Below are 17596 nucleotides of genomic sequence, written 5' to 3'. Positions count from 1 at the left end.
CATTACGGCATGATAGTCGGCTTCGAAACGCTTATCTCGTTGGAACCGACGGCAGAGAGATGTTAGTCATTTCATCGCCATGGCTCTGGAGGATCCATGCGAAGGAGTCGTCTCGTTGAATGGGAGAGCGACCATGTATCGCCCTTCGTGGGTGCGTTGAACGTGATTCCGGAAATGTTCCTCGCACTGTCGTTCCGCTTCCGAAATGTGCGCAGTGGTCGGTCCTTCGTCGATTTCCCAAAACCGGGCGAGATCCGCCTGCAAGGCCGTCGTGGACGCGTGAAATGCGTGTGCGGGTGGTTGCGAGGCTGGGCTCCCCCCGATGACCCATCCGAACCGCGTTTTTTGCAGACGCAAGTCGGTCCCGTTTGCTTGACTGATGTCAAGTTGGCCGACACACAGTGACGCTAGTGTTGGCCCGGCGCTCAATAGCACGTCGATCGGAGCAGGTCTGTGGAATCTTGGATCGGCTAGTCGTAGATTTCTGGGTATCTGTATCGTTGACCGATCCACGGGTTGATCTGGGATCGAAGTCGATATGGTCGGTATGATGAGAAAAGTCTAGGTGCGTTCGTATGTGCCGTCAACGGAGGTGATTGTGGCCGTAATGTAACGTTTCGAGGTCGTCGATAATGTGTTGAGTGTTCCGATTGGGACCGAACATTTCCGTTGGTTGAGTCTTAACGAATTGGCGAGTCTCTCGGTGATGAAGTTCATGCTAGCGCCGGTATCTAGCAGAGCTCGGCAGCGGAACGGTTGAGTTCTATTGTCCAGTATGTTGACCTGCGCAGTGACTAACAAATCGTGGTGGAGTGATCCGGAAGGAGGCGAGGTCAATGAGTCTGTTTTCGGTGGTTCGGTCCCTAGCAAAGCCGTTTGAGGACGTCAGGGCTCCCCTAGTTGTTTAAGACTGGGGGAGATATTTGATCCCGATGCCGTCGTTCGCGATGACCGAGATACACGTTTTGGGGAGGTTCGCGGAGACGTTCGGGGAGACGTTCGGGGAGACGTTCGTGGAGACGCGGATGCCCGTCTCGATCGGTGTGACGACCGCGAGGTCGGTGAACTAGGCGGAGATCGACCGTTGGATGACCGGTCGCTCGACGATCGACCGCTCGGTGTTCGGCTCACACGTGTCCGTAATCTACTGTGACCATGCTCTTGATGTAAATAAGTGTGGTGTCGCTGTCTACAGATGCGACATGACCCGGCGGAGCACTGATTGAGCGCGTGTCCCTTGCCTAAACAATTCGTACAGAGCGACGCCCGTTTGGCAGTGTCGAGACGCTCCTTGGGCGATTTCGCTTTGAAGACGTCGCAATTCCGTAGTTCGTGTTGTCTTCGACAGTCCGGACATACCGGCGACTCGAGTGTCGTGGTGAATGCATGACTCCGCGGCGCGCTCGGTCGCTGACGGTTGGGTGGTTCGGAGGCCCTTTTCGTCGCGGTAACTGCTGAACTTGTTCTGTCGCCGTTTGTCCGTGTTTGCAAGAAGTCTATTAAGTGCTTGTATGACGGTAATTTCTTGTCTGGTAAGGTGCATTGCCATTTGCGAATGATGGCTGGGGGTAGCTTTGATGTAAGTAATTTGAGAAGAACGGTGTCGGATGTGATTGGGTCACCGAGGTTCTCTAACGCTTGGATATTTATCTTGAACGTCTCGAGAAAGTCGTCTATGGCTTCGGGTGTCTCTTTAACTATTTTTGGATAGTCGAAAAGCAAGTCGAGGTGGCGCATGCAGATTTGACGGTGGCAGTCGAATTTTTCCTTGAGTACGTCAACGGCGATGGTGTCACAGACGAAATTCGAGCAACTGTATATAACAAACCGAAATTCCGAACGCCTTATCGCGTGTGACCGTCCGTTCAGCACCCGTTCTCAGCCGCCTGAGTGGCATTCGATCACTCCAGCCGTTCTCCGAATTTTACACTAAGTATAAACAAAACCTTCTCCCACTCCAACGAATGGAAGAATATAAATGCTCCCTTCAAAATCATCCAGTCAGTCTAATAAAAAAATTCTTAACTAATCCAAGTATCGAAAGTGTATCATCGCGAACCGAAAAATTGTATAAATTGAGTAAAAAATAAAAAGAACTTAATCTCCTTTTCGGAAATTAACAAGTTCCTTATTTTTACCTTAATTTTACACGACATTTTTGGCGATCCGTGCCAGGATCTATTCACTTCAGTGTAAACGAACTTACGATTTCGGCGTACGCGCATCATTGAAGATCGAAGGATCAACGGACCCAGTGCGAATCTTTGCTACTACGAGGCCCTGCAGCAACTTTCAACGTTCCATTACGGTGAAACTAGACGAGAGGACTACGGTCAGCGCAGAGCAAGCCTACGAATAAGATTCGGAATCTAAAACCAACCAGAGAGGAAACATCCCTGAGACTCCTCAACGGCCATAGCTACTACGGTAAGCTGAAAAATCTGGATTCATTTTCACGATACCGTGTGAGAAAACCCAGTTTCTCAAGCGCTTCGAGTTCAAATAGCAACAGTAGTTCAGAATCAATAAGCTCAATTAGAATCATGCCCACATCACGAAAAGACAAAGTCGAAACTATTGAAACCGTTTCTACAAACGGAGGTACGGACAATTCGATTCGTGCCATACTCGACGTGATACAAAAACAAATTGAAATTCTTGCGCAACGTGTAGAAGAGACACAACGGACGGCCGACAGTGAAAATAAGAAGCGTGCCGCGGAAATAGAACTATTAGGCAAAAATATCTCCAAAATAAAAATAGGACGCGACGCTACTACAGAACTAGGCTCCCTTATTACTATGGACGAATCTGTTGCCGCGAGAGATAGAACTTCCCCACCATGCGTTCCAATTCGAACAGAAGAAGACAACCATCCCTCTTACGAAGACCGTCCACCGCAATTCGCCTCTCCGAGCTTACGGGCCAAAGACGCGATAGTATGTATTCCGCAATTAAACGGCGAAGACAATATCGGAGTAGAAGAATTCATACGCGAAGTACGCGAATTACGAGCCATGTGTAGCGAACCCACGTTACTATTAAAAATGATTAAAATCGGGAAAATCACGGGTAAAGCCGCAATGGCCATCTGCAATATATCGATATACGAATACGGACACCTGTACGATGCCCTAAGACGAAACGTAGCCACCCAAGACTCTGTTAGAGAACATCAAGACCAGCTACGCGAAACGAGACAGCGTCACGACGAAAGTGTGCAAAGTTATATCATCAGGTTCCGCAGAGCACTCAATAAGTTACAATACAGTATAACGAACGAATACCGTGACGAAATTACTAGACGAGCTATGAACGACAGGATTTTAAAAGATTCCGTGATCGATTTTATCCGAGGCCTGAAAGGCGAAATAGGACAATTACTACTCGCCAATCCACCATACAATATCCTTGAAGCCGAAAAGAAAGCCACCGACATCGAGCGATTCTTCAGGGAAGATCGAAATCGACGACTAAAACCAATAGAACGATTACGACTTCCTGAGCAGCAACGACTAACAACCAATAATCCTAATCCGATCACTAAAAAACCAACTCCAACACCCAATCCAATGCCAAGAAGCTTCCGACAAACCGAACAAATACCACTTGCCCAAAGGACACAATTAAAATGCTTCAAATGCAACCAAATCGGACATGTCTCCAGTCAATGTAAAAATTTTCGAACACCCAGCCAATTTCCGAGACCACCAGCAGTCCACAATCTCGAGACACACAAGGAAGAAATAGAGGAACCAATAGACCAGACCTACGAATTAACGCCACAACAGGAAGACTACCCACAGTACTTTTACGATCCGACGGACAGCGACATAAATTCCTCATTGACAGCGGAGCAGGAATTAATATACTCAAGCGAAGATGCGTATTACGACCAAGAATAACAAAAGAACAGAAATTCTCGATGGGACACTCTAAATTTAAAACCAACGAACACGCTTTGATAAAACTATTTGGCAAAACTCTAGAATTTTTTGTGGTAGAAGACAACTTTCCAATTATAGAAGACGGCATACTCGGTTTGCCAGCCCTATCTAAATTCAAATTTGAACTCTCGAATCAACAATTAAAACTTGACAATAATATACTTTTATTGCAACAGGAAAACGACGTACCTCCAAAACAAGCAGTGTCAAAAACAGTCTACCTGGAAGGAAAACCGACAACGATATGCTTTATCAATGGTGGTCGACGCTCCTCTTTGCCGGAATAGTATCCGCGCAAATAAATATTACACCATTAGAAGGAAACTCTGTATTCGTAGAAAACATAGGAAAAGGATATTTATACAGCGACACTGCCAATGTAATAGTAGGATTAGACACTAGCGACATATACGAACAGATAAGCGCAATAGAATCATATAAATTAACAATAGACTCACGTGCAATCAGCAAACAATACGTCGAAGAGTTAGGCGGATTACAAAATCGCATCAATAACCTAAAACAACTCGCAAAACACTTGAAAGCGTTAACACATACCCGGAGCACACGAGGTTTGCTTAACATCATAGGTTCCGTATCGAAAAGTCTGTTCGGGACTCTCGACGATGATGATCTTACGCTCATAAACAAAAATATGGACAAACTATTCGATGATAATAATAAAATCAAGACCATAATAGCTAATCAAACAGCACTTATTAGAAAAATTGTAAACTCAGAAAACCTAAACCACTTAGAGAGATCATATAGTGATATATTAAAATTACAACAGCAGGCAAATATCGATAGATCTATGCTTAAGATGATCATGAAAGTCGACACCGCGATGCAAACTTTACACTTCCAATTAGATGAAATACTTAACGTCATGATATTAGGCAAACAAGGAATAATTAGTCCACAAATACTTGACCCCAATGAATTCATAGAAAATTACGCCAAGGCAATAGGTAGCCAGATGTACAACACCGCGATTTCTGCCAAAACCGAACATTTTCAATTCATACTCGACATCAGTGATCTTAAAATCTTCACAATAGATGACAAAATATTTTTCAAAATCATAGTACCTTTAGTCTCTAACACAGAATGGAACATATTACAAGTATATCCTATCCCGAGTAAAAGAAATGGAGTATTTTTGGCTCCAGTAGTCGAACATCAGATATATTTAACTTCAGGTCTTTCATTTATAAACGCTGATATCGAGTATTTCAACAAACTTTGTAAGAATCGAGCCGGAACCACTATATGCAAACAAACACTACCAATCCATGACAGAAATTCAAAAACCGATTGTCGCAGCGAAATAATAAATTTCAAACCACACATTGGACATTGTCAAATAACTGTACTTAAGATTGAAGACATTAGCTTTATACCGCTCAAAACTAGCAACTGTTACATTGCGATACCAGCAAATCCGATAGAAATAGACACAATTTGCCAAACGAAACATACCTTACAAAAACTTGACAAGCCTTCCATCATAAGAGCTAACACTTCTTGCGATATATTGTACAAAGACGAACACATGCGTATAGGCGAAACAAAAAACGAAGTCATATACGAAATCAAAACAAAAACCCTAGCGCTCAAAACAAACGATAGTTTCGCTCATCTATTAGATAAACTCGAGCGAGCACCGAAAATAATAGATAATTTACAAGGCTATAAAACAACGATCGATAAAATAGGCGACGAGATAGAAACTCTTAATTTCGAACACAGAATTAAAAATATACAGTATTGGGGACTGACCACGCTCCAGATATTAGGGTACATAGCATTAGGCATACTAGGTATATATGGATTAAACAAAATAGGGGTATTCAAATGCATCAGGAAATGTATACCGAACAAATTATGTATCAATTTATTTTGTTGCCGAAATGAAACTGTAATCAACAGCCACAATGCGACAGCCCCACCAGTACCACTCACCCTGGGCTCAACACCCAACATCTATATTCCAACCAACACATACCACTCAGATGGAGAGGAGGAATCAGCTGTAATTTTCAAGCCACGTCAAGTCCGATTCCACAAAAGTCTTCTGAAGAAAACTTGAGGGATCAAGTTCAATCTAAGAAGGGGGGAATGTCACAGACGAAATTCGAGCAACTGTATATAACAAACCGAAATTCCGAACGCCTTATCGCGTGTGACCGTCCGGTCAGCACCCGTTCTCAGCCGCCTGAGTGGCATTCGATCACTCCAGCCGTTCTCCGAATTTTACACTAAGTATAAACAAAACCTTCTCCCACTCCAACGAATGGAAGAATATAAATGCTCCCTTCAAAATCATCCAGTCAGTCTAATAAAAAAATTCTTAACTAATCCAAGTATCGAAAGTGTATCATCGCGAACCGAAAAATTGTATAAATTGAGTAAAAAATAAAAAGAACTTAATCTCCTTTTCGGAAATTAACAAGTTCCTTATTTTTACCTTAATTTTACACGACAATGGCATAGTTTGACTCGGTGATTGCTAGCGATTGTATACTTCGCGCGGCCCTCCCAGTCAAGGCTGATCGGAGGTGATAGAATTTTTGGACTGGTGTTAGTTGTTTGTTTTGATCTATCGTTGACGAGAAGGAATCGTAAAATGACTGCCAATTCTCGAGCGTACCATTAAATGTGGGTATTCGAATCTCCGGCAGTTTAAGCGAAGCAGACTCGCGACCGGCAGCTGATTCGTCGTTTGTCGATTGTGACGTCGTAGTTAGTCGTAGGTTGCTCAGTTGAGTAGTTAATCGGAGTTCTAATCTCTCGTACTCGTCGGCTATTTCAAAGCCGCGCGCGGACTCCTCCTCGTCTATGCTTACGATCTCATTTTGAATGGCGCGGAGCTCCGTCTCGTATGTTTCCAGACGATTTTTGATTTGAATTAGCTCGCTCTCTCGCGAACGGCCGGATTGTTCAATTTCGTCTAGTTTTTTCGATAAGCGTGTAAAGTGGCCGATACAATAACCCCGGCGTCGACGCAAGGCGGTAAGCTCGTTACCGGTGGCCATTATTTGTTAGATAATTGAGAGTGGACTGGTTTTAACTGACTTCTGTTGAAGATTGTCCAGTTGCGGCAAGAGGTTGCGTGGTTGCGTTTTAACCACCGAATTATACCTCTTCAAGGGTGACGATCCTTGACGTTACTGACCTCGCTAGGGGGGTAACGTTTCCGCTGCTGGTTATGTTGGATTCACGTGGCACTGTATGATAGTGGGTGTCACTGGTATGCGCCTTTCACTTGACGCGTGATGCGGCTTTGAGGATCGAATGATTCGACCGGTTACGTGTCCACACTTTTCACTTGTCACTGAATCCGGCTCGAAGGACCAAATGTTACGACCGATCGCGGAGAGACGCGGTCGCGAGGAAAACGCGTCAGCGAGAGGCGTAAATTCTCGCTACGATTGGGTGAATCGACGCCGCGAAGTAGTCGTTCCCCTGTTTCGATTAAGATAACAGAGGTGGTTAAATGAATATGACACAGTAGTAAGTTATATTTCACCGTTTATTCCACAACTTATAACGAGGATAGTTACACTGGTGCGTATGTACGAGATTGGTGAATAACCCGCTCGAAGGATGTTGATCGTTCGAAGGATGCAAAAACAGTACTGTACTGGGAGACGATGATGTGTCGGAGGAAAGCTAAGGATGGGTGTGTCTAGCGCACGGGACCATCTGATTTGTTGGTGCCGATGTTATTTAGGAGAGTGAGGGAATAGGCTTCGTTTTTAATTGGTTAAACGAAGGGTCTTAACCGCCCTCGAGAGAAAGTGGTTAGTGGGAGGAAAGTTGCAGCGTGCGTGAGAAAAACCAGCTTTCCCTTGTCCAGCCGTGGTAGACAATAGTGTTTAGAAATTCTTCGGAACCAGATGTTTGTTTTGTTTAAAGGACCTTTTCTAGGGAATCTATGAGATTTATGGACGGTGCTTAAAACTATGGAGGATACGCTGCGAGTATCCGAAGACATCTGGTTGCCACATTGCCCGGTGTGTGGCCTCGGCCATGTGCGTGTTACGCGACGTAACAGTGTGCTTGATAGTTTTATCTGTCAACTATAGCTGCCGACGGGTGCTTTTGTTCAGAGACAACTTTGTTCGAATGCAAGTTAAAAGAGAAGAGGATATACAATTTCAAATTTCCTACCTTGATTAGATGTAAAGTCGATCGGCGGTATGTATGGCTTGGTGATGTGTCGAATTTTGACAATTAACTTTGATTCCGCAGATGAAGTGACAATACGAATGCTTAATTCGAATGATGATTTTTTGAAACCATTTTTAATATTCGATTTCGGCGGACAGAGTGACGATGTAAACGATTTGAATTTTGGATGAAGACTCTTTGAAACTATTTAACTTTTTTAATATTTGATTTCGATGGACAGAGTGACGATGTGAATGGTCTGAATTTTAAATAAGGACTCCCCTACTCTATGTTATTCCCGCTTATTTATAATATTCTAATTGTCACGTGATGGATCATCTCTATGGGAATCACAGCATTGCTACGTGACAAATTAGGAATTTTGTGACTGTCTACTTTCGCGGACTGTGCTGAAGTTTCATCTTCTTGATTATCTTATTTACGCTATTCCTAATTTCTCATATCCTTGAGACACGTAGATGCTGCTGAAGTTTCGTCTTCTTAATTTCTCATATTTCGTTGGGTATTAGGGACATGCAAGGTGCGTGATAAAATGTCGGTATTGTAGTAGCTCGTATTTTGCTAATGGTGCGTCTGCGATGTTTCCCAGAACGTCCTTACTGATGCCAGTGGAACGTGGCAGGTGTAACGTCAATTCACATCAGAGACCAGGCCACACACCACGGACAGGATGGCACCCAGATGTCTGCATATCCTTGGCGCGCACCCTCAATAGTCTTAAGTGCCCACCGGGGGCCTTGGCATTTTCATAGTTAAGGTCCTTCGGACCAAGCGAGTATTTCCTGTCTTAGATTTCCCTTTACGTTTATTGTCTACCACGTGTTAGCTTAGAAATTTGGTTTTCTCCACATCTGGTATGTTCCGTTGGCAACTTTCTCGCGAGGACGGCTAAAACCCTTCCTGGTCCACCAACCGTCTTATTATCCAATCGGAGACGGTGTCTACTGCCCTCACTTCCTTAACCAAAATTGTCATCAATCCGATAGTCCCGTGTCCTTAGACACACCCACCCCTTGCTTTCCTCAGACACAGTATCGTCAGTAAAACTTCACTTATTCTGTATCCTTAGAATAGTCAACATATCTATATCGGTCTCTACCCTTATAAGTCGCGTACTTAATGTATTGTTGTAACTAAGTCTTACATAACGTGGTTGGAGTGAATTGTGATTTATGCTAATTCAGTGCGTGTTACATTGTGATTGGTGAATTCACAATAAAGGTTGATTAAAACAAAGTTAACTGTTGTGTTACGACTCAACTATATTTTATTTTCACCAACCAACCCTAAAAATTACGTGACACAGGGGCGTGCCAACTTTTCCTTGCTGAAGTTGCATCTGCGATGTATCTGGTAACTTCCTTGCTGATGCCAGTGAATCGTTCAAGGCGCGTGGCAACTTAGTATTTGCCGAGTCTTCTTATGCGTTAAAATATCATTTTTTTTTTATAATAGTAAGCTTAATATATTATTTCATGGTTTGTTTCTCACGGCTGGTTTCTATCAATTTCCAATATTCTTGCGTTACGTTGTATTGATCATTATTTATTCTTTCTTTGTTACTATCTTCCATTTTTATTATCATTTATTAAATATTTATTCCTTCGCTGAAAATATAATTTGTTTTGTAACGCATAAAGGCTACTATATGCACGTGTTGATTATCCAAAATGGCCGCCTGTGAATGTTCGTAGTATACAGTAACATTTTATTAATGTGAAATCTATTATTTATCCGTTAATTATTTGTGACTCTATTTTAATAGTTGACGTATAATTGCAGTGGGAATAATATTATTTGCATTTATTTAATGTGCGTAATTATTGCATGTATTCCGATGCGCACGTGTAAGAGCTATCATAACAGTCCAAGATGGCCGCTCGTGAGTGTCTCTAGTAAAAGTGACGCGTCCTTTAATTTATTTAATACTGAAATAATTATTCGTCCGTCGCTTATTTTCCTCTATTTTAGTGTAGTTAGAATTTTTAGATGACAATAGTATTGTTTGTATAATCATTATAATACTAATATGTGCATAGTGTGTTATTTTAATATAATAGCATGTGGCATGTGTTATTGTTAAATTTTATAATTTATCAATAGCACTGTTTTATTGGTGTGTTTTGAGTAATTTATTTTTATGGAGTGTTCGCTTAATTAATTTAATACTAATATGCGCATAGTGTGTTATTTTAATATAATAGCATGTGGATTGTGTTATTGTTAAATTTTATAATTTATCAATAGCACTGTTTTATTGTTGTGTTTCGAGTGGTTTATTTTTATAGAATGTTCGCTCAATTAATTTGATAGTAATATGTGCATAGTTTGTTATTACCAGTTCTACTGCGTAACATAACCTTATTTCTCTACACCAGAATTAATACAATTATGCTATATTAACTTAGTACAATATAATAATTTTTTATCTTAATCGCGTTTGTCGTTGATATTCAGTTAATCAGTTTTGATTAATTCATAACCTATTCCTATATTATTGGCTATTTTCTGTTTCTTTGTTATGAAGTTGTCGTTACCTTGTGCGTGTAATTTGCAGCCTTTACATAGAATTTAGGAGCTAATCATATACATTGCTAGTTAAAATCTTTATTGTTTATAGGTTCTACAATTCTAATCCTTCAACGCTGAGTCTTTTACTTGGAACAGCTACATGGTGCGTGTTTGGTATCTTCTGATTCTTTGTTACATGTCTAACACTTGTCAAGACTACTTCTACTTATCCTAGAATTGTAAGTATATATATAGATATATATAAAACATTATATTTTGTAAATATCTGTATAGTAAAATAGTCCGTCCACTATCTTCTTTGCTAAGACCGCTTCGTCAGCATCGAATTGTGTTGTTATAATGTCAGAATATTTCCTTGGTTTTCCAGTTTCTTGTTGCTGCCTTGACTGTTTCGGTAGTATGTGGTTCAGTATTCCGTAACTATTCACTTAAGTTTGGTAGTAGGCTTCTTGCAACTGCGTCGGCTTTAATGTATGTATTCCGATGTGAGTAACGAGCTTCTTATTATTATCAATTTCTATTCCAAGATGGTTTACAACATTCTTCCCCTTTTTAGGTTATGATTGGTTACCTCGATATTTATTACCTTCGATATCTTCATACCGTCGTGTATTATGTTTTGCAAAGTTGGATCCATAGCCCATTCTCGTGGAGTTCCTGCGTGCACGCTTCCTTTAACGATGATTGGTTGCATACAAACCTCGTTAACTTATAAGATACCTTTTCTTGTTTGCTAAGACCATTCCGTCGGTGTTGAATCATTTGTTCTAATGTCACTAACTTTTGACTTTCAAATTTTCTCACGTCTTCTTGATCATTCCAGTAATATCAACTTCGATTCTTCGTACACATTTACTCCAATTTGGTAGTTGGTTTCTCATCATTGCATTGACCCTTGTATAAACTTCTTCGATGTGAGTAGTAAATTATCGTTGTCACTCACTTAACCTATCTTAGTTATTTCTTAACTCTTCCTGCACTTATTAACTGATTTTATTTCTTCTTATTAAGGACCGCTATGTGAGCTAAGTTATTTCGTTATAATGTCACTAACTTTCTTGATTTTTTCAGTTTTATTATCCATTAGCGAACTGTAAGTTTGTTGTCGAGCATCAATTATTGATTGTTGTGATTCGTTTAGTTTAATTGAAATGTAATTGTAAATTTTTAATAGTATTATTTTCTTCCATATATATTAAGGCAATTGAGGTTAGTTTATTTATTCCTTTCTGCTGACAGTCGTATACTATGTTCTACAGAGTGGATCCACAACTTGTTTCTGCGAAATTCCTGCATGTACGCTTCCTTCTACGATGATTAATTGTGCACTAGGTGCTTTTAACTTTCACTGCTTTTAATTATTTTATTGAATTAACATATTGTGTATTTAAATGATGGTTAGAACACACACATAATAATTTTCCTTTTTCTTTTACATTTCTACTATCTGCATGATTCAATAAGCAGTGTCACACTTCCTTTGGTTTAGGCACAATATTGTTATAAACTTTTAGTAGTATAATGTTTTGTATCGAAACAATTAAAGTTGATTCCTACATTTGTTTCAGCTGGCTGTCATACCTTGTGTTCTACGGATATGGTCACATAACCTGTCTTCGCATATACGCTTCTTTCTACGATGAGTAATTGTTCACGAGGTATTTTCCACTTCCACTGTTTTGTAATTACTTTATTGAATTATATTTAAGTAATAGTTAGAGCACGCATAGCAATTTTCCTTTTTCCTTTTAGGTTACCACTATCTGCAGTATTCGACAAGCAATGTTGTTCCATATACTACCGTACTACGTTGTCTCTTGAAATCGTTCTTGTGGTCTGTTTCGATTGTGTTAGTTTTAACTTTTTCGAGTGTATTGTTCATGGAATCCATTTTACTTTAATCTTGACGTTTCGTGTGTGGATTCTCACAATAGTGCCTGGTTTATTGAAGTGTGTTAATATGCCTAGGTGCTTTATGTATTTTATATCTAGTTGTATATAAGATATATTTTGTTTATTGTGGTTTTGTATGTCCATATTTGCTGTATATTAAATTGCTTGATATTTCCTTTTTGTTATAAAGGTGTGTATTCCTATCGTTCCATTCCTTTTTCCTTTCCTTTGAATTATTCATGAAGTTATTACGAGATCTGATTAAATTGTCGAATTGTACGATATCCTGATTGAATATAGTATTATGTCGTGATTTATTAATTAATTTGCGAGTCACTTTTGGTTAATTGGTTCTTCATAGTTTATCCTTAATCGAATTATGAAATTATAGGTTATGTTGTACTCTTTATATTTACTATTTCGTTAGAGTACCAATTTTTACTTTATTATATGTTATTTGCCCTTGTATACTAATTCTCTATATTTGATAACATTTAATTAATCTTGTATTAAAAAATTCCCACTTTTCCACATGCTGATCTAGTCCTTTCCGCGAGAAACTTCCACGTGCTGTACCGTGGGAATTATCTGTGTTTCTTCGGCGCGTGCAAGGGCTGGCGGCCGCAGCATCATTATCACTTCGATGCTTGCTCGGGCAACACGCGCCCGAATTGTCGGGTGAAGAGGGTTCGACGCTGGAGGAGCTGAGGAGTAAGCTCGCGCGAATGAACCTCCCTATATCGGGTGCGAGGTCAGTGCTGATTGCAAGGCTGAATCGGGCGTGTAGGGCTGGACAATCGTATCGTAAGGGATCGACGGGCGGTGAAGAGCTAACCGGTCAACGAGATTTAGAAAATGTACAGAGAGCTGAGCGTGATTGTAACGAAGGTGAGGATGTTGAGAAAATGAATACGAAGGAGTTGAAGGAGCGCCTCGCTAGTTTGGGTTTAAAAACGACGGGAAGAAAAGTAGAATTACGCGCACGGCTACGAGCGGCCATGGATGGTAATGACATATCGTCGGAAGAAGAAAGCGACGACGAAAGTGAGGATGAAGATGACAGAAAAAACGCCAGAGGATACAAGAGAGGTACGCGAAGGGTGTATCAGGACCGTGATGAATATTGTCGAAGGGCATGTGTTGGTTCGACACTGAGTTTTAGAGACGTCGAAGATGCATTAGAGTCGTTTAGTGCCAACAAAGGTGAAAATGTCGAACGATGGTTCGAGTCGTTCGAGGAAGTCGCTGATACGTGCATGTGGTCGGATGGGCAGAAGGCAGTCTACGCGAGGAAGCTGCTGAAGGGATCAGCGAAAATATTTGCGAGCTTCGAGTGTCATGCCAGGACTTGGCATGAGTTGAGGAGGGGGCTAGTGAAAGAATTTTCGAGGAAAGTCAACAGTAGGCAAGTACATCAGAAACTTGAAGAAACAAAAAAGGAGAGTGATGAAGCATGTTTGGCTTACATGTACCGCATGCTCGAAATAGCCAGCCATGTGGACATGGAGGAGGAAGCAAAGGTGGAATACATAGTGGATGGAATAATAGACGACGAGAACAATAAGGCTATATTGTACGGCGCTACGTCAATCAAAGAGTTGAGGAAGAGGTTAGTGATGTACGAAGAGTAGAAGAGTCGCAGAGCAAAGTCGATTGTGAAGCCGGCTAAAACCCAGAAGAACGGGAAGCCCAGTCAATCTGTAGATGCAATGAAGAAAAGAAGATGCTTCATTTGCGGTAGTGAGGATCATCTAAGTGTTAAGTGTCCGGAGAGGGGAGAAGGTGTTAGGTGTTTCGAGTGCAGCGGATTTGGACATATTGCAGCGAGGTGTACGGCACAACCGAAAGAGACTTGCGTAGTGTCAAGATCCGAAAAGGGGAAGTATATGAAGGAAGTGGCGATAGATGATTGTAGGTTTGTGGCATTAGTGGATACGGGTAGTGATCTCACGTTCATTCGATCAGACGAGTATGCGAGGTTAGGGTCACCACCGCTAGGTAAATGCAAGCTTAAGTTCGACGGTTTTAGTTCCGCTGGCAATGAGACCTGGGGTGAATTCACCAAGGTAATGATGGTTGATGGGTATAAACTGCCAATCACTTTACACGTTGTTTCAAACAAAATATTGACGAAGCACGGCCTGTTGTTAGGCACTGATTTTCTGGATCAGGTAGAGTTACGGGTTAAACGAGGCGAAGTGACTTTCTTGCGGCTTGACGAACAGACTAACAAAGACGTGCCAGATGTGTTTAGAATTAACGTGGTAGAACAGACTGACGAAACAGACCTAACACACGTACAGGAACCGCATTATCGTGAAGCGATTCGCGATATCATTAGGGGGTATAGGCCGGAGAAAAAGCGGGACGTTGGGATAACGACAAAAATCGTTTTAAAGAGTGACAAACCTGTGGATCGAAGGCCGCGAAGATTGGCGCCTTCGGAGAAAAAAGAGGTGGACGAGTTGATGGAATTATGGACAAATGAAGGCATAATAAAACCATCAAACTCAGAATATGCAAGTCCCATAGTTGTTGTTAGAAAGAAAGATTTGTGTGTGCGTGTGGCTAGATGGGCCTTGTTACTAGGCGAGTTTAAGTATCAGGTGTGTCATCGGCCGGGGAAAAGTATGCAGCATGTAGATGCTCCGAGTAGGAACCCCCTGCCGAGCACTATGTATGTAACGGAGAGTGAAGACGGGCTGATTGCACGGTTGAGAAGGGCACAGAACAAGGACATTGAAGTCCGTAGGATTTTGGATGCCGCAACGTGCAGTCAGGCCGATGGGTATGTAATAAGAAACAATATTTTGTATAAGGAGTGTAAGAACGATGTGCTAATAGTAGTACCGAAGGCGATGCGGGCTCAAGTAGTCAGGCAAGCGCACGAGCGTGGGCATTTCGGGGTTACCAAAACAGAAGCTATGGTCAAGAAGGACTTCTGGTTCAAGGGGTTACGCGAAAAGGTCGAATACGTGGTATCCAACTGCCTTGACTGTATCCTAACCGAACGAAACATAGGTAAGCTAGAAGGGAACCTGCGAAATTACAAGAAAAGAAGAAAGCGTGCGAAGCAGTACCGAAGGAAGGACCAGCGCACACCTCGATTTCATGAAACCTTGGGTCATAAACGCCGAAAGTGACGCATCTGATGACAGCGAGATAGAAGGCAACATCTGAGGGCAGATGTTATTGCAGGATGGCCGAGTGTAGTATCGTGGACGAAAAGCCTAAGAGATATCGGGCGAACCATGAACAATGTCGCGAGAGCCGAGGCGCCGTCGGGTCCATCAATGTGTCATCGGTCTTTTCAAGTGCATAGTTTCGTAGAAAAGACCTACGTGACCCTGGCTACGAGCGTCTGCAGAACACATGTGCCTAGCAAAAGACAATAGAATGCGACAACGAGCAGAGAGTTAGTCGAGAAACAGAGTTTGCGGGTGGCGTTGCCGAGAAAGTGTTGATTGCATTTGGTGAAGTCGAGTCGTTATCTAATTATTTAGTTGTGCTGTTTTCTGTACGTTTGGCGTGAATAGTTCAGGTTGAACAACAATCGTCTTTTTCTGTCCGATTAACATCTGTATTATCCATTCCTTGTAAATATATTATATCACGATATTACAGACATGCATGTTTCGTAATGTAGTTCTTATTTTATAATTCTTTACCGGAATGTAGGCTAGTTTTAAGTATGTATCTTAGATTATTTATTTGATAGAATGCGCACACATATATGTCGGAGATGAAAGAACACCGGAGTCTGTAATTGAACAATTGTAGTTATTCAATCCGATTGTAATTGTTCGAGAGTTGTGATAATGAGCTTGGGCTCGAGGCGACAGTCAGTCGCCGAACGCAGCCGCGGTCACGGGATGAACGCTTTGCCTAACAAAGGTATGGAGTAATCCTATAGCTCTCCTTAAAGGAAATATTCGTGGCGACACGCGACAGTAAACATTCCAACGGATTCTGTCCCGTGGCTCGCCACACGCAGACCCTATTCTTCGAGTAAGATGATTGCCAGATGTCGATGCGTCTCCGCAGTACATGTTCGGCTAGCCCGAGGGCCCGTTATAAATCTTAAGGTTTAGTTAACTAAAGTCCTTCAAACAGACAAACAGTCTTTGTCCCAACTACGGGAAGATAGGGGAGACATATTTTTCAACGAGCGGCGTCTCCCACTAGCAACTTTCCCTCGAAGGCGGCTAGCATCTTTTTCTAACCACCGATATGGAGATTGACCAATTAGCAGCAACGCCAATTTCCCTTACTTTCTGAACGAAGGCTTTTCTCGACGAATCCGATGATCTCGTATCCTTAGACACACCCCATTATAGTTTTCCTCTGTAGCATCATCGGGACGGGAAAGGCATTCTCGTTCGCGATCTCACTGATGAAAGGAGTAACCCTTTACGACCAGTGAATATCACGCATCCGACTTAGATTTTGTGAGTACGTTCATCTATCATCCCGTCGACCGCGGATTCGTTATTGAACCTAGGATCATTGTCATTAGTTTCTCGAGTGCCTAACTACCACGGTTACTTGTCCGGCTCTATAATAATCGTATTTGCACTAGTCAATGTCTTCTCTATTGCATAACGACAACGTGTAACCCAAACGAAGATTCGTTTCACGCCCCTAACCCTAATTCTAATGTAAACCCGACATCAGAAGTGGGATCAGTGCCGGTTATAACAGTGCAAGAGCTTACGACCATCGTGCGCGAGTTAATTCCGTCGCTAGTGCAAAAATCGAGTGTGGAACCTAACAATTTTTCGACTCCGCTGCCTGGTGGGCAGCTACCAATCTGATTATGGAGGAAGATCCTTTACAAAGCAGTGCCCTGAATATAATTTCAATACCGAGTGTCGAATTGACTTCTACGTAGTGGAGGCGCTAACTGGTAGATCAAGCCATCCGGGTGAGTCGTTTCCATTTTACCCCGATCTCGGAGCCGAGTGTTCGCTAATTAAAGAATCCGTAGTCTTGAGAATTTCTGGCAAAAGAACGATTGATATAGTAGT

The 17596-nt window shown here is 41.9% G+C and overlaps 2 protein-coding genes and 1 long non-coding RNA gene across 12 annotated transcripts; 2 read left to right on the top strand and 1 right to left on the bottom strand.

Annotated features, from left to right (window-relative positions):
• Positions 1–737: 737 nt before the first annotated feature.
• Positions 738–7609, bottom strand: LOC143303991 (uncharacterized). Its single transcript, XM_076626268.1, has 2 exons — positions 6439–7609; positions 738–1790 (listed from the first exon to the last, which is right to left on the bottom strand). The coding sequence occupies exons 1-2, from the start codon at positions 6983–6985 to the stop codon at positions 886–888; spliced, it is 1452 nt and encodes a 483-aa protein (XP_076482383.1). The 5' UTR covers positions 6986–7609; the 3' UTR covers positions 738–885.
• On the top strand, positions 1386–6353 carry LOC143303990 (uncharacterized). Its single transcript, XM_076626252.1, has 2 exons — positions 1386–2427; positions 4124–6353. Exon 2 carries the CDS (start codon positions 4192–4194, stop codon positions 6037–6039), a length of 1848 nt encoding a protein of 615 aa, XP_076482367.1. The 5' UTR covers positions 1386–2427; positions 4124–4191; the 3' UTR covers positions 6040–6353.
• A 2193-nt stretch (positions 7610–9802) lies between the features above and the next one.
• LOC117165309 (uncharacterized) lies at positions 9803–12744 on the top strand. Of its 10 annotated transcripts, XR_013060661.1 has the most exons (7): positions 9838–10026; positions 10765–10894; positions 11044–11161; positions 11233–11422; positions 11500–11590; positions 12245–12334; positions 12429–12744. It is a non-coding gene; the product is annotated as an uncharacterized LOC117165309 (long non-coding RNA). The 10 variants fall into 10 exon arrangements; XR_013060655.1 differs by having other exon boundaries at positions 11044–11147; positions 11233–11590; XR_013060654.1 differs by having other exon boundaries at positions 11233–11590.
• Positions 12745–17596: the final 4852 nt, after the last annotated feature.

Source organism: Bombus vancouverensis, chromosome 18 (assembly GCF_051014615.1).
Source record: "Bombus vancouverensis nearcticus chromosome 18, iyBomVanc1_principal, whole genome shotgun sequence".
Lineage (NCBI taxonomy): Eukaryota > Metazoa > Arthropoda > Insecta > Hymenoptera > Apidae > Bombus > Bombus vancouverensis.
This window is presented reverse-complemented; position numbering and strand designations above follow the sequence as displayed.